This window comes from Danio rerio, chromosome 4, assembly GCF_049306965.1.
Source record: "Danio rerio strain Tuebingen ecotype United States chromosome 4, GRCz12tu, whole genome shotgun sequence".
Lineage (NCBI taxonomy): Eukaryota > Metazoa > Chordata > Actinopteri > Cypriniformes > Danionidae > Danio > Danio rerio.
Window position 1 is genome coordinate 44,190,991 of NC_133179.1, and position 21,856 is coordinate 44,212,846.

Consider the following 21,856-nt stretch of genomic DNA (forward strand, 5'->3'; position numbering starts at 1 on the left):
GTTCAGTGCATTTGCCAGTCTCTTTATAACTATTTTCAGGAGCCAGCAAACTAGGTCAGAGGTCATGGAGATCTTGAGTGGAACTGAGGACTGGAAACAACTATTTCTATTGTTATTTCTAGGAGTTTATACTGTCTAAAATGTCTAAAGTGATTTTGCTATATTTTTACAGTTAAATCTTTTAAAGTGATTCTACTTTTTATTTAAGATAGACTTTGTGTAGTAAGATTATAACTGCCTAAATGTAGATTATACCAGTTTTTAACCAGTTTTGATAAAGACGGCTGACGGTACACTCAGCCTTGGATAAGAAACAGATTATACTTTGTGTGTGTGTGTGTGTTCCATTTGATTGTTGATCCGTTTCACAGGTCTGGAGTCAGCTCTAATCAGTCTAAAGGATGTCTGACGTTTATGTTTAGATATTGTTCAGAATTGTACGCACGAACCTCACGTGGAAATGTTCCTAGTCTATCTGTGTTTTAACCAATCAGGTTAGAACACCTATATGTATGACGCAGTTAATGACGTTATGTGAGAGTATAATTGTTATTGATTGGTGATTGTAAGCAGAGCGGCCTAGGAACTCATTGCGAGTGTTGAAGCTGGCTTCTGCGAATGAAACTGCAAACTATCTTCAGTAAATTTGATTTATTTTTTTTAAATCTCTGACTCCGGCTCTTCTTCATCTACCAGACTGGTCATTCTTTGGGTTAAACTGTAAACTATCCCTACAGATACATCTCAAGCCACTTTTTTTTGTCAAGAAGCTGGCCTGTTGCCTTCATTTGATGGCCAAACTCCTGTGCAGGCAAACTTATTTCAGAAGTGAAATCCAGTCAGCATCTGAATAGAGGTAAAGTTGGTTTTATATTCACACATTCATTCATTTAGTAGTCTCTGTATTGTTTACCATTGAATATTCAATCCGAATTAGCATGCAAATATAACTTGAAAACAACATTAACACTTTAATTGACTATGAACAATGTTGTACTTTGATATTCATTTGCTGCTAATATGATTTCCCTATTTAGAGTTAGCAAATAATACTTTATGAAATTATAATATTAAGGGGAAAGTCTGAATGTGCGAATATAAAACCAACTTTACCTCGGTAGCGTCTGACATGGCTTTATGGTATTTTCCAGACATTTTTTTCTCCTACAAATTAAACGGTTTTAGATTAAAGTATCCAAATTTGAAATACAACACATGCCCATGAGTTCCTTCAACGTGTTTATTAAGGGATGAAGATTTGCTGAAACTCTTCCCACACTAAGTGCATATAAATGGTTTCTCTCCAGTGTGGATCCTCGTGTGTTTTTTAAGGTTTGTAGAGCAGATAAAACTCTTCTCACACTGACTGCATGTGAATGGTCTCTCTCCAGTGTGGATCCTCATGTGTTGATTAAGAGATGATGATTGAATGAAACTCTTCCCGCACTGAGTGCATGTAAATGGTTTCTCTCCAGTGTGGATCTTCATGTGTTGATTAAGGTTTGATGATTGGCTGAAACTCTTCCCGCACTGAGTGCATGTGAATGGTTTCTCTCCAGTGTGGATCCTCATGTGTTGATTAAGGTGTGATGAGCAGTTAAAACTCTTCCCGCACTGAGTGCATGTGAATGGATTCTGTCCAGTGTGGCTCATCATGTGTAGATTAAGGTGTGATGATTGGCTGAAACTCTTCCCACACTGAGTGCATGTGAATGGTTTCTTTCCAGTGTGGATCATCATGTGATAATTAAGGTGAGATGATTGGCTAAAACTCTTCCCACACTGAATGCATGTGAATGGTTTCTCTCCAGTGTGGATCCTCATGTGGTGATTAAGGTTTGATGATTGGTTGAAACTCTTCCCACACTGAGTGCATGTGAAAGGTTTCTCTCCAGTGTGGATCATCATGTGAATCTTAAGTTTGCCTTTGCTTGCCGAATTCTTTCCACACTGAGTGCAGGTGAAACGATTCTTGTCTCTCCTTTTTAAAATACCATCAGTCTGTAAATTAGTTTTTTCCTCAATTTTGACATGATGTTCCTCCTCTTTACTCCCCTCATTCTCTTCAATTAGGTCTGAAATAAATAAATAAAACATTAGTTTTCATTAAGTCTTAAAAACTCTCATCAAAAGCTGAAAAGTGAAAAGACACTGGAAACATTGGCTACACACACTGTAATTTTGATGCACATTAAATGTAAAAAAAATCAGATTATATTGTGTTTGGTCCATTAACGTGTACACATTTAAGCAGATTCAATTCAATTCATCTTTATTTATCTAGTGCTTTTACAATGTAAATTGTGTCAAAGCAGCTTAACATAGAAGTTATAGTAAATTTAAACAGTGTCAGTCCAGTTTTCAGAGTTTCTCATAAAAGTCATTTTGATCATATTGATAAGACACAGATTTCTACAATTTGTAAAGCGGACAGGGAATACTTGTTCATTGTGTGCCTGACTGGTAAACGTATCAGAAAAAAAAGTTCTGGGGTATCAGCTGAATACTTGCCTCACAGTAGGGCTGTGCGATAACACGATATTTGATCGTGGACGATCAGAATTACTGCACAATCCACTTTTTCGGAAGAATCGTTGTATCGCCATATAAAGTGCACAACACGTCATATCCTTTGCAGTTCGATAGACAGAGTCAGTGACAATGGAGGGAAACACGGAGTTGGTTCCTAAAAAAAATTAAACTTCTGTAATATGGAAATGGTTCGGATTTTTGCTAACAGACACAGCGCAAACAACAGTTATACACGTAACTGATGCCGTGAAATTTTACCTGACCAAAGACAAAGTCGTAGATCCACGTTACGAAATACCCAGCCGCAAATATTTTTCCTCCACTGCCATTCCACAGCTTTATTCAGAGTGTCGCAGCAAGATTCAAATAAAATTCAAAATGTAAAGTTTTTCGCTACAACGGCTGATTTATGGTCTAGCCGTACGTCAGAGCCGTATTTAAGTCTGACGATTCACTTTATTCATGAGTGGAAGTTGTGCAGTGCGTGTCTAGAAACAACATATTTTCCACAAGACCACACAGGCGAGGTCATAGCGCAAGGTCTTAGGGACGCGCTTGAATGTTGGGGACTGAAAGAAGCAAACATGACCTCTATGACGACAGATAGTGGGGCCAACATGGTGAAGGCATTGGAGCTCAACAGCTGGACTCGTCTGCAGTGTTTTGGGCACAGACTCCACCTAGCCATCGGTTAGTGCAACTAAAAATAATATTGGTCTCCGATATTCAAGTGATTATATTCAGCTATTATAATAAATCATTGCAAATTACATTAGGAACTTTGAACATAGTAAAATCATGAGATTAGTTTGCTGTAATTGCACTGGTCAGGGGCACCCCCAAGGGGTGGCCAGGGGTTGCTGTGTGTAAACTCTGGTCACCCCAATATGATTTTGCTTTTGATATTATTAATTTAAATTTAGTTATGTAAATTCACAGTATTACAATAAATAAATCAATAAAATGCAGCCAACAAAATGACTTAATTCATTAATCTTCATTCATTTTAGACATGGCATATACTGCTTTACAATAAAAGTATGTAAAAGATAACTGGCCTAAAAAGTGTTTTAAAACTAAATATTGATTTTTATTAGGTTTGCACATATACTTGCTGAATTATAATTGCTGAATTACTGAAGTAATTAATTGCTTGTTAAAATCACATTATAACATTAACACAAAAATATAACATTACACTGAATTCATTTTTTCGTGTGTGCCACCCCAAGATTTGATGTAGCCTCTTTTGGCCACCCCTATGAAATTTTTCTGAGGGCGCCACTGGCACTGGTATGAGTAAATGTTTTGTAAATGAAATGTTTATATACATTTAAACATTTTATATACATTTTTACATTGTGTTGTGCATTAGGTTAAATCTAATTGATACATTGTTTTTTTTTTTTTTTTTTTTTAGAAAAAAGTGCCAAAGACCCTCGTGTTGAACGTGCAACATCTGTTTGCAAGAAAGTTGTCAGCACATTCTCCTTCAGCTGGAAGAAAAAGAGGGAACTAAGTAATGCTCAAGCTGAGCTAAAGCTATCTCAACAGAAGCTCATCACTGAGTCCCCAACACGATGGGGTTCAAGGCTCAGCATGATTGAGCGAGTGCTTGACCAGGAAAAGGCGATTTTTCAGGTTGAAGGCAGACAAGAAGGCAAGGCATTTGGTCCCATCATGGCAAGATGTTGACGTGATGGAGTCTGTGAAAAAGGCACTGAGTCCACTGAGAGACTTTACAGATGCGCTCTCAGGTGAGGACTATTTGAGTGTATCTTATGTCAAGCCAGTGCTTCACATGTTGAAAGTCAACATTTTGAGCCTGAATGATGAAGACACTGAACTAACAAAAACAATGAAGACAACCATTCTGAATTACCTCACTGACAAATATCAGGACCCCACCACTGATGACCTGCTGGATATGGCTTCGCTTTTCAATCCCAGATTCAAAACACAATTCATTGCCAAAGACAAGGTAGAGGGAATACAAACCAGAGCTGTGGCTGAGCTGGAGTCTTTGATGACCATACACATACAGCATCCAAAATCAGATCAGCAGTCTACATCTAATACCTCAGCCTCCACATCACAAATCCTTGATGAGGATCAGACACCACCCAAGAAAGCAAAGAAAACAATTTCCAGCTTTTTAAAAGCCTTAGGTGTTGCAAGTGCATCTGCAACCACATCAGTTTCCTCATCTCTGAAAGAGGCAATAGAAGGAGAATTGAAGGGATACTTGTCCACGCCAAATGCAGAAAGTGAGGTGGATCCGCTGGAATGGTGGAAAGTCCATGAGGCAAACTTTCCAAGAATTAGCCAGCTTGCTAGAAAGTATATCTGCATTCCAGCCACAAGTGCTCCCTCAGAAAGGGCTTTCAGTACTGGTGGCAATATCGTCACCTGCCAAAGGGCATCTCTTAAGCCTGAGAAAGTGAATCAGCTGGTCTTCCTTTCTAAGAATTTGTGATAGTGAATTGTCATACTTTGTTATCTTTAGAAATGTATATGTTCCAAAGCTGCTAAGTTTACAAGACTCAGGAATGAGGTCAGGAAATATTTTTGTATCTTTATTTAATTTTTTTGGTTCTGAAACATGTTGCACAAAAATCTATGGTACTTAACAGAGTACAAAAGGTAGTTTACTGTTTGTATGTTTATTTTTCTTTTCTAAGCCAATGTTTATTTTGGGAGTTATGCTAAAGTCTGTGCACTTGCATTGACAGTTATATTTTTATTTAAACTTTATTTAACTTTGTAAAAAAATAAGCCATTTACATTTTTAAAGGTGTTGCTGAGGATCTATGTCTAATAAGCTGATTTGTTAGACTTGTTAAACTAAGATTTGTTAGATTTGTTAAACAAATGTTAATTTTGATGGTACAGTAATTGTAATGGAAGTCTTGTTGAATGTTCTTTCTTTGCAGAATAGCACTTGCATTAAATCTTCACTTGATTAAAATATTCTTATACATACATGCTAAGAGTATATTTTTATGTGGTGACATTAGTTTGGTTGTATTGTACCTTTGTAATTTGCTAAATATTCTTAAAAAAACCAACTTAAAAAAAAAAAAAAAAAAAAATCGGGATAAAAATGGTGAATCGTGATTTCCCCAGAAAGAATCGGGATATGATATTTTTTACATATCGCCCACCCCTACCTCACAGGCATGAGACATACCTGTACAGCATCTGCATGAAGGCTGTAATGTGCACCTTTCCCCTTGTGTGCTGTTGGGTCATTTTCATTCATTCTGGGGTGATTTTGAGGCTTAATTCGGCCAAATGTTCTCGGTGTTCTAGCAAATGGACTGATATTTGGGGACATCTTATTTTGACATATTCTGGAAAAATGCTCCATTGGCCTCTAATATAAAAAAAATTTGAGTGCAAATAAAATACAATAGATAATAAAAATAATAAAAATATTAACAACAACAACACTGAAATTCCTCAAATAAGCATATAAATGAGAGTAATAAGTTCATTAAGACAATGAATTCGCCATCACTGGGAAAATGCTTAAAAAAAACATTTAAAAACTCAATACACTCTGGGCAAATTTACTCCCTTTTCGTTATATTCATGGCTGTTTTTTCTCCATTGACCTCTATTATAAGAAATTGTTTTAATTGCAAAGCCTTGACAGCATATAATCATGAATTTATGATTGTTGGTGTTTTCTTTGACGAAGGTCAACATTGTTTAATTGGTCTCCACCCATGAGACGGCAAATAGGAAATGGGTGAGAGAATAAAGATGGAGGAGGAGGAGAGTAGAAGAAGGCAGCATTATGTGGTGTGTAGAAGAAAGAGAAGTTGAATGAACTGTTGCAGTGTGGGGAAACGAGTAGAGAAGTCGGGTCGAGATGAGCAGTGTAAACTTAACGGCTGTGAGAAACAAAGAGCGGAAGTATGTATTGAAGCAACAGAGCAAAGATTGCTGTCTTGTTACTGAAGTGCTCGTGACGTCTGTGAATGAGTGCGTCATCAAAGACTTCAGTGCAGTGTGTCCTGAACAAAATCAACTTACCGATTTATCTTTCTCGCTGGCATGGAGTCAGCTGCCAACTCACCGGCTGGGTTCACCAACACCCTCAACCTTCACATCCACATTCGCCATTCCCCACTCATTTCCCTTGACCCCTCCGCTCCATGGGTAAGAAGCAAAAGTTTTTGTTTTCTTTGCCCAAGTTCTCATTTTGTTTCTCTTGTTTTGTTTTCTCCCCGTACTATTGTTATCATTATTTTCCCGGTTTTCAAATCTGACAAATCTGCTGGCCTGAAATCATTTGCATTTTTTTCTTTCAACTGAGTTATAAGTGCTGAGGGTTCTGCGTTTCATTGTTATATTGTTTGTTTTGTTGTTGATACTGCTGTTTGTGCATGAAAAGTACAAAGTGTTTTTATTATCATTTTTGACTAATACAAACTTTATTTAGACAATTACAGCAATTATCTGAGTTTTTTTTTCTGGTTCTCATTGTTTGTTATTTTATTTATTTATTTATTTTTTATTATTTGTAACTGGGGGTGAGAGCTAGCCGTGATATATTTTGTTTGAAATGTATTTTGACAGGTATTCTGTCTGGCGCCCAAGATTAACTACTTAAAAACAAGTGACAAATATATTTGTTTAATATTTGTTTATTGTATTTTTTGGGGGGGATCACCATTCCCACATCACCATTACATTTCCCTGTTGGGAAGAGATTTGTGATTTTTAAAATTGATTATCAGTTTCAGTGCTAAAAAGTTTCTGCCTTTTATATGGAGTATAGTGTGTGCGTGTGTGTGTGAGTGTGTGAGAAAGAGAGAGAAGCTGGATTTATTGACCTTATTCTAAAATGCGGAAGTGCGCCTGTTTTCGCGATTGTTTTAGAACTTCCGATTCAGTCGCCTATTGGAGAAATGACTAGAAATAATAAACGACAGAAAATGGTCAAACTACTTGCTCTACAAGCAAATGTTTGCATGACTATACAGACCAAGTAGAATATTATATATTAAGAAAATATCAGTTTTCAACATCAAAAAGCGAAAATAGCAGTTTTTAATGTCTAAAAATGAATGTAACTGAATGAGACCGGAAGTCTCGTGCCAAAAAGATTCAAATGGCTGCGCTCGCTTGTTGGCAAAGTATAAGGTGAATACTCTAGCCTGGCACCGCATCACGCACCACCGCTGACTGCACGCTCCTCCCCGCGAAATGGACGAGGCTGTACTCGCCACGTTCGCCGTTGTGATATTCTTTAAAACGACAGGGGGCAGTCAAAAGAAACCCACTGTAAAGTCAGACGGATAAACAGAGAAGTAGAAAGTTTCCGTAACTACGTCATTTCGTTAATATCGTTCAATGTTTTAAACTAAATAGATTTTTTGTTTTTATAAATTATTTTAATGATTATAAGGATTTTTATGACCATTCAAGATTTTTTTAATCAAACTTTGGTGCATCACTTGCTTTTGTTCATATCTCGGACAGTTCTAGCCATTATAATTTCTTAAAACATTAATGACAGCAGAACATGGGTTGCTCTACAAATACATATTTTTATTATGGCAAGAATAAAAGCAAAAAAAGAAAAAGTACACTTACTAAAAAATACATGTTCCTTTAGATTTAGCCTGCTCCACAATTCACAGATTACTGTCTGGCTAGTTTCTCTCCTCTGCTTATGCTAAAAAGGCAATAATGGTCCAACGTTTCTGACCATTAACACCAATAAAGCCTGGAAAAACAGGCATCAGTATATTGTAAACTGATAGGTTCAAATATTCCCTGTGTGTTTTGTTTTTGTAAAGTTTCAGTGCACTTTACTGACACATTTCTTAAAACAGTTTGCATAGAGAGAAAAGAGAGAATTCTAGACATCTAATTGTTGTTGTTCTGAGATTGTATGTAGAGCGCTCTACAAACTTGTTGTGAGTGTTGAAGCTGGCCTCTGCTGATGAAACTGCAAACTATCTACAGTAAACTTTCTTTTAATTGAATCTCTGACTCCTGCTCTTCTTCATCTGATAGACTGGTCATTTTTGGGTTAAATCTGTTGGTCCCACTATAAAGTGTATTTATGCACTCACACTATAATCTGCTGTTTTACTCCACTGAACTCCATATAAAAGACAGAAACTTTTTTTAAACAGGCCCATCTAAAGGGTGATTGCAGCCAACTGATGATCAACAGTAAAAATGACACATTTGACCTCTTCCCAACAAGGAAAACAGCAACAATCTAGAATGCATGATTATTTGGTGTCATGGCTTTGCGGTTAAAAAATGTGGTTATAATAGAAGCCAATGGGTCAAAAACAGCCAAGAACATAATGAAAGGGTATATAGATTGCGAGATTAATCGTATTATCATCACGATAACTATATTTTTGGCCCATGATCATGAAAATGGGAGACTAATAATACATAAAAGAATGACAAAAGACATGAGAACAAGTAACAAATGAAACTCATTCCTGTCTTTCAATGAGTGCTTAAGTGCATTTAGGAGAACTAGGCAGCACACTCAGGGCTGCAAGATGGATTTAATTTAGTATTCTTATTATTAAAATATATCTGAATGAGGATTAAATGACTGAGTTGGTCTATGAGAATGAAAACTAACCTGTTTGTTCCTGTGGATCTTCCTGTTTGACTGTAATTGTTTCTTCAATCTTCACATCTTCACTCTCCTCTTTAATAAACACCATCTTTATAACAGTGTGGAGATCAGTCGCTTCAGCAGGAGTTTTTCTCTGTGTTTGGACACTTTGTCCTGCTTAAAATGAACAAAACAATAAAAATGTTCCGTTTAAAATAAATAAAACAATGAACAGAAACAAAATAACTTCTCTTCAACACTTGCTTCAACAGTCTCTTTGTATGAAAGAAACTAACAAAAAGAAATAAGGCAAGTCAGAGCAAGAAACAAAAGCCACAAATGACCTGATTAAAACTAGTACTCCATTTCTTATAGTGATGTATACTTAGAACCCAGCTAACATAAGACCAGCGGGCCACTGGCGGCCCGCCGGCGGCAAAGTCGGCGGTCCACTGGCGGGCGCCGCCCGCGGTCCACCGTCAATTTGCTCATCGTTATTCCAGCGGCCCACCATCGGCTACCGCCGCTTTTCCGACGGTGGTCCGCCATCGGACCCCTGGTTTTAAATAAGTGTCTGCTGGCGGCCCGCGGTCGGTCCACATGTCATTTTTAAATATTATATTAGCCTTTACAATTGTATTCAATATAAATATGTCCAATAATGAAATCAAGTACAAAATACTTAATCATTATAACATTTATTTATAATACTGCATGACGAACATACATTAAACACTTAATGAAATGTTTCAAAAACACATACGTTAACAAATATAACAAAATAAATATAAAATACATACAAATATAATATAACAACATACATACAACAGTTACCTTTTACAGTAGTTTTATAAGTAATGTTAATGGTTTAAATATGAACTAATATGAACAATACCTGTACAGCATAATTTATGTACAGCATTTACTAATGCATTAATAAAATCAGTCATGCTTGTTAACATTAGTTAATACATTGCGAGTTAACATGAATAAACAATTAACAACTTTTTACCATTTACCAACATTAGCAAAGATGAATAAATACTGTAATAAATGTATTGTTTATTATGTTAGTAAATACATTAAATAATACATACAACCTTATTGTAAAGTGGTAGCCATTCAACAATGAGTTTTCTATAATAAAGACAAACTTTGAGACTTCTCATTATAAAAATAAACTATTAAAAAATTAGTATTATTTATATTTTAACATTATTATAATTATTTATTATAATATTATATTAAATTATAACATTCTTATGACATTTAACGTTATTATAAATAACATAAAAATAAATTACATTGCGAATAAATATTAACATATTACAATAAATCTAAACGTGCATTATTATTACAAAATCAAACTGTAAAACATCTGGAGGTTATTAATAACTACACTATGGGGCAGCACAGTGGCTCAGACTGTCACCTCACAGCAAAAAGGTTGCTGGTATGAGTCCCGGCTGGGTCCGCTGGCATTTCTGTGTGGAGTTTGCATGTTCTCCCTGTTTTGGTGTGGGTTTCCACCACAGTCCAAACACTTGTGCTATAGGTGAATTTGAACATAGTGTAGAAGTGTCTGTGAATACGAGAGTGTATGGGTGTTTCACAGTGCTGGGTTGCAGCTGGAAGGCTGTGTAAAACATATGTCAAAGTAATATCCAGTTCCTTACGCTGTGGCGACCCCTGATATTAAGCTGAAGGAAAATGCAGGTTCTTTTGTCTGCCCCCTCATGATTAGCAGATCCTAATAAAAATGTCTTTGAGGCTCCCTTCCGCTGTCTCTCTTGTAGCAGGCTTCTTTCTTATCCTGAAATAACAGAATCATCAGTCATTATTTTTGTCCATCATCAGTAACTAGATCATTATTGACATTAATGTTTGTATTTTTTATTGTCTTTTTATTGGACATCAAGACTGCATTGATTTGATCGATAACATTAATTTACAGTTTAAAAGTAACACTGAAATATTTTTACAGTTTAAAATAACGATTTTTAATTTCAATACATTGTAAATGGTCCATTTGAGTATTAATAGACTGTCTGCTTAATATCTGTTGATTCTGCTCCTTCAACAGACATTAACTGACCCTAACCCTAACCCTTAATTTACCAAGTACATGTCAACTTACACCAACCCTAACCGCAACCCTAACAGTCTACTTATAATCTAATGAGAATTAGATGGCATGTAGATGCAATGCAGCTTAAATTCAACAAACAGACCATCAAAATAAATGTGACCATGTATTTTATTAATGTGAGGTCAAAGCTGATTTGTAAGCACCATTACTCCAGTGTCAGATGACCCTTCAGAAATCATTCTAATAGGCTAATTAGTTTGATGCAGTTGATATTAATATTAACATTAATAAAAGTAATCATTGGGAATACTTTTAAGTGACACTATAAAATTACTTACCTTAAATGAAGTCTGGCAAGGAAAAAACAAAGTGGTAGAGTGAGTGGAGGACGATCCAAAATCTAGAAAAAAGTAATAAAAAAATATATATATATTACTAAAACATTTTAAGAAATGGATACTTGTATTAAACAAGGGTGCATAAAACTGATCAGAAGAGAGTTAAGATTTCTGATTCAAATACTTTTCAGTTTAAACTTTCTATTCAACAATGAATCCTGAAATAACAAAACATGATAAAAATAAGAAATCTTGCTTGATCAGCAGCAAATTATGAATACAATATTACATTTTGAACTGGAGCACTGATGCTGTAAATTCTGCTTTGAGAAAAGCAATGTAAAAAATTGTTTAAAACCACTCACTTATGTTTGGATGTCAAAACTTTAAAATAACTCAAAGTTAGACATGTATCAGATGCATGATAATGTAGGGATTTCTTATAAAAATGCACATTAATCTATTTAAAAGTTAATTATAGTTTTACCTGTGTTTCCTCCAGCTCTGTGATTAGCTCCCTTCATCTTGGCTCTTCTCTTCTGTTGTAACTTAGGGGTAATTTTGTCACTCCTGAAACCACAGAGCACTTTTTAAAATGAATATTAGTTTACATTACTGTGAAATATCAAAGTAACACATATGTACTAACTTTAACATTTTAATTCGCTCTTGTTGACAGTACAGTGCTTATTTTAGGCTAAATAAAGTAGACTACCTTCAATAAAACATTGTCAAACCTCTCATCTACACATAAAATGTAATTAAAAGCCAACACTTTTATAAACAATAGCTAACTTAACTGCGGTCAAGCCAGCCGCGGTTCGGAAAAACACAGTCAAGCCAGCCGCGCTTTATATTTTGGTGCGCGCGTATTATTATCATTACGGTAAAGTCAGCAGCCACACAGAGAGCGCTCCACAGAGCACCCATTTCGCCCAGAACAGAGAGATGACAACGAAATATAAGTTTATCCCCCTTTCCTCCCACGTATGCTTTATTAAACAATTTATTAGCTTTTTTGACTGTTGTTATTTAAAGAAATTGGTTTCTGGGCTTACCTTTAATTTCCTCAAGTTTATCTTTTTGCTTCAAATGATTTTATAGCAGATCAAACGGACAGAATAAATATACGATTTCTAAATACACAGAATGCGTTTCTACTTATCCTAGCCAACTACAGTACATTGCAAATAAGGTTAAATGCAATTTTATACAACGTGGCTAACCTCAGAAAGTGAAAACAATCATAAAGTAGTCCAACAAAACATTGTTTAAATTACAAATATATGTTTATTTTATTTAAAGGGGATTTAAAAGGTTATGTTTCTTTCAGTATATGGGATATGGGGCATCATTACACTTTAGATGACTGTAAAGACCTTATTATTTGTTATAAGTAGAATAGAACAACAATAAGATCTGATGCAGGAAGTCAAATACTAAGCATACATCATATGAAGCCTGTTTTACTGCAGCATTTTGGAGAAATGTACCATTAACACACTTTAAAGTGCTATAAAGAAATAAGTAGAAAAAAAACAAAGTTTGGTTCTGATACAGGATGTACATGCATACCTGATGTAAAAGACCTCATTTAAGTTAACAGAAGAAAACTATGGACAGGACATCCAATATTATATGCATACCTCATAATAACTTACTGCAGCATTTTGGAGAAATGTGCTATTATTGAGCTATAAAGTCTTTAAAGTGCTATAAATACATTGTTTGACATAAGTTAAATAAAAGACTGATCTGGTTTGATACTGGATGTCCCATGCCATATGCATATATACTACATCTGAATACTTTTTACTTCAGCAATTTGGAAAAAAAATTGCTCATTTAAAATATGTAGAAAAAAACAATAGTCAGGTCTGATACAGTACATCACATTCTAAACTTCAAATAAAGACTTATTACTGCAATGTTTTGGAGAAATTGGGTATTAGCATTACTCAGTGTTATAAAGACCCAATTTACAATAAGTAGACAAAAACAATGATCAGTTCCTGTACAGAACATCCCATGCTATATGTGTACTTCATATGAAATCATTTTACTGCACTGTTTTGGAGAAACGGGGTAATAACCTAATAAAAAGTGCTATAAAGACTACATTTCAAATAAGTAGGAAAAAACAACGGTCAGTTCATATACAGGACATACCATACTATATCTGTACTACACAAGAAAACTTTTAACTACAGAGTTTTGAAGGAACAGGGTATTAACATATTTTAAAGTGCTATAAAAAACCCCAATTAAAATAAGTAGAAAAAAACAATGGTCAGATCTTATACAGGACATCCTATGTGTGTACTTCACATAAAAGCTTTTTACTGCAGCATTTTAAAGAAACGGGGTATTAACATAATATAAAGTACTGTAAAGAGTTTATTTTAAATAAGTAGAAAAAAACAATGGTCAGTTCTTATACAGGACATTTCATACTATATGTGTACTTCACATTAAATCTTAATACTGCACTGTTTTAGAGAAATTGTATATTAATATGATTTAAAGTGTTATAAGGACCCTATTTCTAATAAGTAGAAAAAAACAATGGTCAGTTCTTATATAGGACATCCCATACTCTATGTGTACTTCACATGAAACCTTTTTACTGCAGCATTTTAAAGAGACGGGGTATTAACATAATATAAAATACTATAAAGACCCCATTTTAAATAAGTAGAAAAAAACAATGGTCAGTTCTTATACAGGACATCCCATACTATGTGTGAACTTCACATGAAACCTTATTACTGCAGTGTTTTGGAGAAATCGTATATTATTATATTTCAAAGTGTTATAAAGACCCCAATTTAAATAAGTAGAAAAAAACAATGGTCAGTTCTTATACAGGACATCCCATACTATATATGTACTTCACATGAAACCTTTTTACTGCAGCATTTTAAAGAGACGGGGTATTAACATTATATAAAATACTATAAAGACCGCATTTTAAATAAGTAGAAAAAAACAATGGTCAGTTCTTACACAGGATATCCCATACTATGTGTGGACTTCACATGAAACCTTATTACTGCAGTGTTTTGGAGAAATTGTTTAATATTATATTTCAAAGTGTTATAAAGACCCCAATTTAAATAAGTAGAAAAAAACAATGGTCAGTTCTTATACAGGACATCCCATACTATATCTCTACTTCACATGAAACCTATTTACTGCAGCATTTTAGAGAAATGGGGTTTTAACATAAAATAAAGTGCTATAAAGACCCCATTTCAAATAAGTAGAAAAAAACAATGGTCAGTTCTTATTCAGGACATCCCATACTATATATGTACTTCACATGAAACCTTTTTACTGCAGCATTTTAAAGAGAAGGGGTATTAACATAATATAAAATACTATAAAGACCACATTTTAAATAAGTAGAAAAAAACAATGGTCAGTTCTTACACAGGACATCCCATACTATGTGTGGACTTCACATGAAACCTTATTACTGCAGTGTTTTGGAGAAATTGTATAATATTATATTTCAAAGTGTTATAAAGACCCCAATTTAAATAAGTAGAAAAAAAACAATGGTCAGTTATTATACACGACATTCCATACTATATCTCTACTTCACATGAAACCTATTTACTGCAGCATTTTAATGAAATGGGGTATTAACATAAAATAAAGTGCTATAAAGTCCCCATTTCAAATAAGTAGAAAAAAACAATGGTCAGATCTTATACAGGACATCCCATACTATATATGTACTTCACATGAAACCTTTTTACTGCAGCATTTTAAAGAGACGGGGTATTAACATAATATAAGATACTATAAAGACCGCATTTTAAATAAGTAGAAAAAAACAATGGTCAGTTCTTACACAGGACATCCCATACTATGTGTGGACTTCACATGAAACCTTATTACTGCAGTGTTTTGGAGAAATTGTATAATATTATATTTCAAAGTGTTATAAAGACCCCAATTTAAATAAGTAGAAAAAAAACAATGGTCAGTTATTATACACGACATTCCATACTATATCTCTACTTCACATGAAACCTATTTACTGCAGCATTTTAATGAAATGGGGTATTAACATAAAATAAAGTGCTATAAAGTCCCCATTTCAAATAAGTAGAAAAAAACAATGGTCAGATCTTATACAGGACATCCCATACTATATATGTACTTCACATGAAACCTTTTTACTGCAGCATTTTAAAGAGACGGGGTATTAACATAATATAAGATACTATAAAGACCGCATTTTAAATAAGTAGAAAAAAACAATGGTCAGTTCTTACACAGGACATCCCATACTATGTGTGGACTTCACATGAAACCTTATTACTGCAGTGTTTTGGAGAAATTGTATAATATTATATTTCAAAGTGTTATGAAGACCCCAATTTAAATAAGTAGAAAAAAACAATGGTCAGTTATTATACACAACATCCCATACTATATCTCTACTTCACATGAAACCTATTTACTGCAGCATTTTAATGAAATGGGGTATTACCATAAAATAAAGTGCTATAAAGTCCCCATTTCAAATAAGTAGAAAAAAAACAATGGTCAGATCTTATACAGGACATCCCATACTATATATGTACTTCACATGAAACCTTTTTACTGCAGCATTTTAAAGAGACGGGGTATTACCATAATATAAGATACTATAAAGACCGCATTTTAAATAAGTAGAAAAAAACAATGGTCAGTTCTTACACAGGACATCCCATACTATGTGTGGACTTTACATGAAACCTTATTACTGCAGTGTTTTGGAGAAATTGTATAATATTATATTTCAAAGTGTTATAAAGACCCCAATTTAAATAAGTAGAAAAAAATAATGGTCAGTTCTTATACAGGACATCCCATACTATATATGTACTTCACATGAAACCTTTTTACTGCAGCATTTTAAAGAGAAGGGGTATTAACATAATATAAAATACTATATAGACCGCATTTTAAATAAGTAGAAAAAAACAATGGTCAGTTCTTATACAGGACATCCCATACTATATATGTACTTCACATGAAACCTTTTTACTGCAGCATTTTAAAGAGAAGGGGTATTAACATAATATAAAATACTATAAAGACCGCATTTTAAATAAGTAGAAAAAAACAATGGTCAGTTCTTACACAGGACATCCCATACTATGTGTGGACTTCACATGAAACCTTATTACTGCAGTGTTTTGGAGAAATTGTATAATATTATATTTCAAAGTGTTATAAAGACCCCAATTTAAATAAGTAGAAAAAAAAAACAATGGTCAGTTATTATACACGACATCCCATACTATATCTCTACTTCACATGAAACCTATTTACTGCAGCATTTTAATGAAATGGGGTATTAACATAAAATAAAGTGCTATAAAGTCCCCATTTCAAATAAGTAGAAAAAAACAATGGTCAGATCTTATACAGGACATCCCATACTTTATATGTACTTCACATGAAACCTTTTTACTGCAGCATTTTAAAGAGACGGGGTATTAACATAATATAAAATACTATAAAGACCCCATTTTTAATAAGTAGAAAAAAATAATGGTCAGTTCTTATACAGGACATCCCATACTATGTGTGAACTTCACATGAAACCTTTTTACTGCAGTGTTTTGGAGAAACTGTATATTATTATATTTCAAAGTGTTATAAAGACCCCAATTTAAATAAGTAGAAAAAAACAATGGTCAGTTCTTATACAGGACATCCCATACTATATATGTACTTCACATGAAACCTTTTTACTGCAGCAATTTAAAGAGACGGGGTATTAACATATTATAAAATACTATAAAGACCCCAATTTAAATAAGTAGAAAAAAACAATGGTCAGTTCTAACACAGGACATCCCATACTATATGTGTACTTCACATGAAAACTTTTTACTGCAGCATTTTAAAGAAACGGGGGATTTAACATAATATAAAGTACTATAAAAACCCCATTTTAAATAAGTAGAAAAAAACAATGATCTGTTCTTATACAGGACATTTCATACTATACGTGTACTTCACATTAAACCTTCTTACGGCACTGTTTTGAAGAAATGGGGTATTAATCTAATATAAAGTACTATAAAGACTGCATTTCAAATAAGTAGAAAAAACAGTGGTCAGTTCTTATACAGGACATCCCATACTATATGTGTACTTCACATGAAACCTTATTACTGTAGCATTTTAAAGAAATGGGCTATTAATATAATATAAAGTACTATAAAGACCGCATTTTAAATAAGTAGAAAAAAACAATTGTCAGTTGTTATACAGGACATCCCATACTATATGTGTACTTCACATGAAAACTTCTTACTGCACTGTTTTGGAGAAGCGGGGTATTAACATAATAATATAAAGTGATATAAAAACCCCATTTCAAATAAGTATAAAAAACAATGGTCAGTTCTTATACAGGACATCCCATACTATATATCTACTTCACATAAAACCTTTTTACTCCAGCATTTTAAAGAAATTGGGTATTAACATAATATAAACACAGCATTTTAAATAAGTAGAAAAAAACATTGGTCAGTTCTTGTACAGGACATTTCATAGTACATGTGTACTTCACATGAACCTTTTTCCTGCAGCATTTTAAAGAAATGGGGTATTAACATAATATAAAGTGATATAAAAACCTCATTAAAAATAAGTAGAAAAAACAATGGTCAGTTCTTATACAGGACATCCCATAATATATGTGTACTTCACATGAAACCTTTTTACTGCAGCATTTAAAGAAATGGGGTATTAACATACTATAAAATGACATAAAAACCTAATTTCAAATAAGTAGAAAAAACAATGGTCAGTTCTTATACAGGACATCCTAAACTATATATGTACTTCACATGAAACCTTTTTACTTCAGCATTTTAACAAAACGGGGCATTAACATAATATAAAGTACTATAAAGACTTAAATTTAAATAAGTAGAAAAAACAATGGTCAGTTTTTTTACAGGACATCCCATACTATTTATGTACTTCACATGAAACCTTTTTACTGCAGCAATTTAAAGAAACTGGCTATTAACATAATTTAAAGTACTATAAACACCCCATTTCAAATAAGTAGAAAAAAACAATGGTCAGTTCTTATATAGGACATCCTAATCTATGTGTGTACTTCACATGAAAACTTTTTACTGCAGCATTTTAAAAAAACGGGGGTATTAACCTATTATAAAGTGCTATAAAAACCTCTATTCAAATAAGTAGAAAAAACAATGGTCAATTCTTATACAGGACATCCTATACTATATGTGTACTTCACACTAAACCTTCTAACTGCACTGCTTTGGAAAAATGGGGTATAGATCTAATATAAAGTGCTATAAAGACCGAATTTCAAGTAGAAAAAAACAATTGTCAGTTCTCATACAGGACATCCCATACTATGTGTGTACTTCACATACAATCTTTTTACTGCAGCATTTTAAAGAAACGGGGTATTAACATAATATAAAGTACTATAAAGACCGCATTTTAAATAAGTAGAAAAAAATAATGGTTGATTCTTATATAGGACATCCAATACTATATATGTACTTCACATGAAACCTTTTTACTGCAGCATTTTCGAGAAATGGGGTATTATCCCATTATAAAGTGCTATAAAGACCACAGTTTAAATAAGTAGAAGACAACAATAGTCAGTTCTTATACAGGATATTCCATATTATATGTGTACTTCACATAAAGCCTTTTTACTTCAGTGTTTTGGAGAAACAGGGTATTAACATATTACAAAGTGCTATAAAGACCCCATTTCAAATAAGTAGAAAAAACAATGGTCAGTTCATATATAGGACATCCCATACTATGTGTACTTCACATGAAACCTTTTTATTGCAGCATTTTGAAGAAATGGGGTATTAACCTATTATAAAGTGATACAAAGACCGCATGTCAAATAAGTAGAAAAAAACATTGGTCTGTTCTTATATAGGACATCCCAGACTATATGCGTACTTCACATGGATTATTCTTACTGCAGCATTTTCGAGAAATGGGATATTAACATATTACAAAGTGCTATAAAGACCCCATTTCTAATAAGTTGAAGAAAACTATTGCCAGTTTTCATACAGGGCCTCCTATACTATACACATACTTCATGTGAAGACTTCTCACCAAATAATTTTGGAGAAATTGGGAAATAACAAAATTCAAGTGTTTTAAAGACCCCATTTTTTAGAAGTAGAATACAAAAATAGTCAGTTTTTGTAGAGGACATCTCATAAAATTTGCATACATCATATAAAGCCTTCTTACTACTACTTTTGAGAGAAATGGGGCACTAACATAATATGAAGTACTATAAAGACCTCATTACTAATAAGTAGAAAAAACAATAGTCAGTTGTCATACAGGATGTCCTATACTTTATGCATACTTCATGTTAAAACTTATTACTGCACCATTTTCGAGAAATTGGGTATTAAACTTATAAATTGCTTTAAAGACCCCTTTTCTAAAAAGTAGAAAAAAAATAACAATGCTCAGCTCTTCCTATAGCTGAAAACTCGTAGAGGACATCCCATACTGTATGCATACCTAATATGAAACCTTCTTACTGCCACTTTTTGGAGAATTGGGACATTAACATAATATAAAGTGCTTTATGTTTTTGTACAGGACGTCCCTCACTGTATGCATAATTTACATGAAACCATCCTACTGCGGCATTTTGGTGAAATAGGTAGCAACTTAAAGTACTAAAAAGACCTCATTTCTAATAAGTAGAAAAAATCAATGGTCAGTTCTTGTACAGGACATCCAATACTACATGTATTTATCAGATGAAGACTTGTTACTGCAGTGTTTTGGAGAATTTGGGCATAAACATTGTATAAAGTGCTTTAAATACCCAATGTCTAATAAGTAGAAGAAAACAATGGGCAGTTCACATTCATGACATTCCATAATATATGCTTACTTTACATGAAACCTTGTCACTGCAGCATTTTGGAGAAATAGAGGAATAATAACATTCAAAGTGTCATAAAGACCCAATGTCTAATAAGTAGAAGAAAACAATGGTCTGTTCTTAAAAAGGACGTCCCATACTAAAGGCGTACCTCATATGAAGACTTCTTATGGCAGCGTTTTAGAGAAAAGGGACATAATTACCTTTTAGATGGCTATCAAGACCCCATTTCTAATAAGTAAAAAAAAAAAAAAACAGTCAGTTCATCAATGGACAATTCAGTGATCAGTTAGGTTGATGGCATCATCCCAACTGTCTCAAGCTATTATTGTAACATTATAACAAAATGATATTATTGGGGATGATGAGTGGTGCTGCTCGGAATGTAGGGTACAAAGACAAAGACAAAACAAATATGTTTGGTTAATTTCATAGAGATACTGTAGTTTACCCAAAAGTGAAAATGAACGCACTATGCACTGGCAATCAAATGGTTACAAACATTTATTAGTTCCTTCTTTTGGTTGAACATAAAAGATATTTAGAATGAACTTGAAAACTGGTAACCATTGACTTCCATTTTAGAAAAAAAAACAATTACTATGGAGGTCAATAAATATAGTTCCTCAGCAGGAAGGGAACTGCAATTCTGTGTATCCCTGACACATTTGGAGTTGTGGAAAACTGTGATGTGCTGTCTGTCCTTGACACATTCGTCCTGTATCAAAACTGACCATTATTTTATTCTACTCATTCGAAATGGACACTTTATAGTCATCTGAAGAGTAGTAACGCCCCATTAATCCAGATCACTGCAGTAACAAGTCTTCCTATGAGGTATGCATATAGTATGTGATGTCCTGTAAAAGAAATGACTGTTCTTTTTTCTACTTATTAGAAATGAGGTGTTTGTAGCAATCTAAAAGGTAACAATGTCCCAATTCTCCAAAACGATGCAGTAACAAGTCTTCGTCTGAGATATGCATATAGCATTGCATGTCCTGTACGACTGATCAATGTTTTCTTAGTATAAATTGGGTCATTATAGAACTTGCTGCAGTAAGAAGTCTTCATATGTACAAGAGCTGATGATTTTATGTACTTATTAGAAATTGGGTGTTTATATCAATCTGAAAAGTAATAATGTCCCAATTCTCCAAAAAACTGAAGTAACAAGTGTTCATGTGAAGTACGCTTATAATATAGGATGTCCTGCATAAGAGCTGACCATTGTTTTCTTCTACTTACAAGAAATTGGGTCTTTGAAACACTTTAAATTATGTTAAACCTCATTTCTCAAAAACCCTGCTGTAATAAGGTTTTTATGTGAAGTACACATTTTGTAT

The 21,856-nt window shown here is 33.6% G+C and overlaps 4 protein-coding genes across 5 annotated transcripts in view; 2 read left to right on the forward strand and 2 right to left on the reverse strand.

Annotated features, from left to right (window-relative positions):
- The window catches only part of LOC141381669 (BEN domain-containing protein 5-like), a 495,902-nt gene that overhangs the window by 215,390 nt on the left and 258,656 nt on the right, over nucleotides 1-21,856 (forward strand). The gene's annotated exons all lie outside the window — the stretch shown is intronic.
- Nucleotides 1-21,856, forward strand: part of LOC137490953 (uncharacterized) — a 245,143-nt gene that overhangs the window by 166,638 nt on the left and 56,649 nt on the right. The gene's annotated exons all lie outside the window — the stretch shown is intronic.
- LOC137490939 (uncharacterized) overlaps nucleotides 1-21,856 on the reverse strand; it is a 163,008-nt gene that overhangs the window by 64,010 nt on the left and 77,142 nt on the right. The gene's annotated exons all lie outside the window — the stretch shown is intronic.
- LOC141381685 (uncharacterized) lies at nucleotides 595-9,316 on the reverse strand. Of its 2 annotated transcripts, XM_073947945.1 has the most exons (3): nucleotides 9,161-9,316; nucleotides 2,512-2,686; nucleotides 1,228-2,075 (listed from the first exon to the last, which is right to left on the reverse strand). In XM_073947945.1, the coding sequence occupies exon 3, from the start codon at nucleotides 1,906-1,908 to the stop codon at nucleotides 1,279-1,281; it is 630 nt and encodes a 209-aa protein (XP_073804046.1). In that variant the 5' UTR covers nucleotides 1,909-2,075; nucleotides 2,512-2,686; nucleotides 9,161-9,316; the 3' UTR covers nucleotides 1,228-1,278. The 2 variants fall into 2 exon arrangements, with proteins under 2 accessions (XP_073804045.1, XP_073804046.1); XM_073947944.1 differs by lacking the exon at nucleotides 2,512-2,686 and having other exon boundaries at nucleotides 595-2,075.

What these genes read in the sequence shown, in the direction of transcription:
- LOC141381685 (XM_073947944.1), bottom strand. Translation starts at nt 9,245, where the DNA reads ATGGTGTTTATTAAAGAGGAGAGTGAAGATGTGAAGATTGAAGAAACA. An exon ending in AGATCCACAGGAACAAACAG is followed by an intron (nt 2,076 to 9,160) that starts GTTAGTTTTCAT and finishes TATTTATTTCAG; the next exon opens with ACCTAATTGAAGAGAATGAG.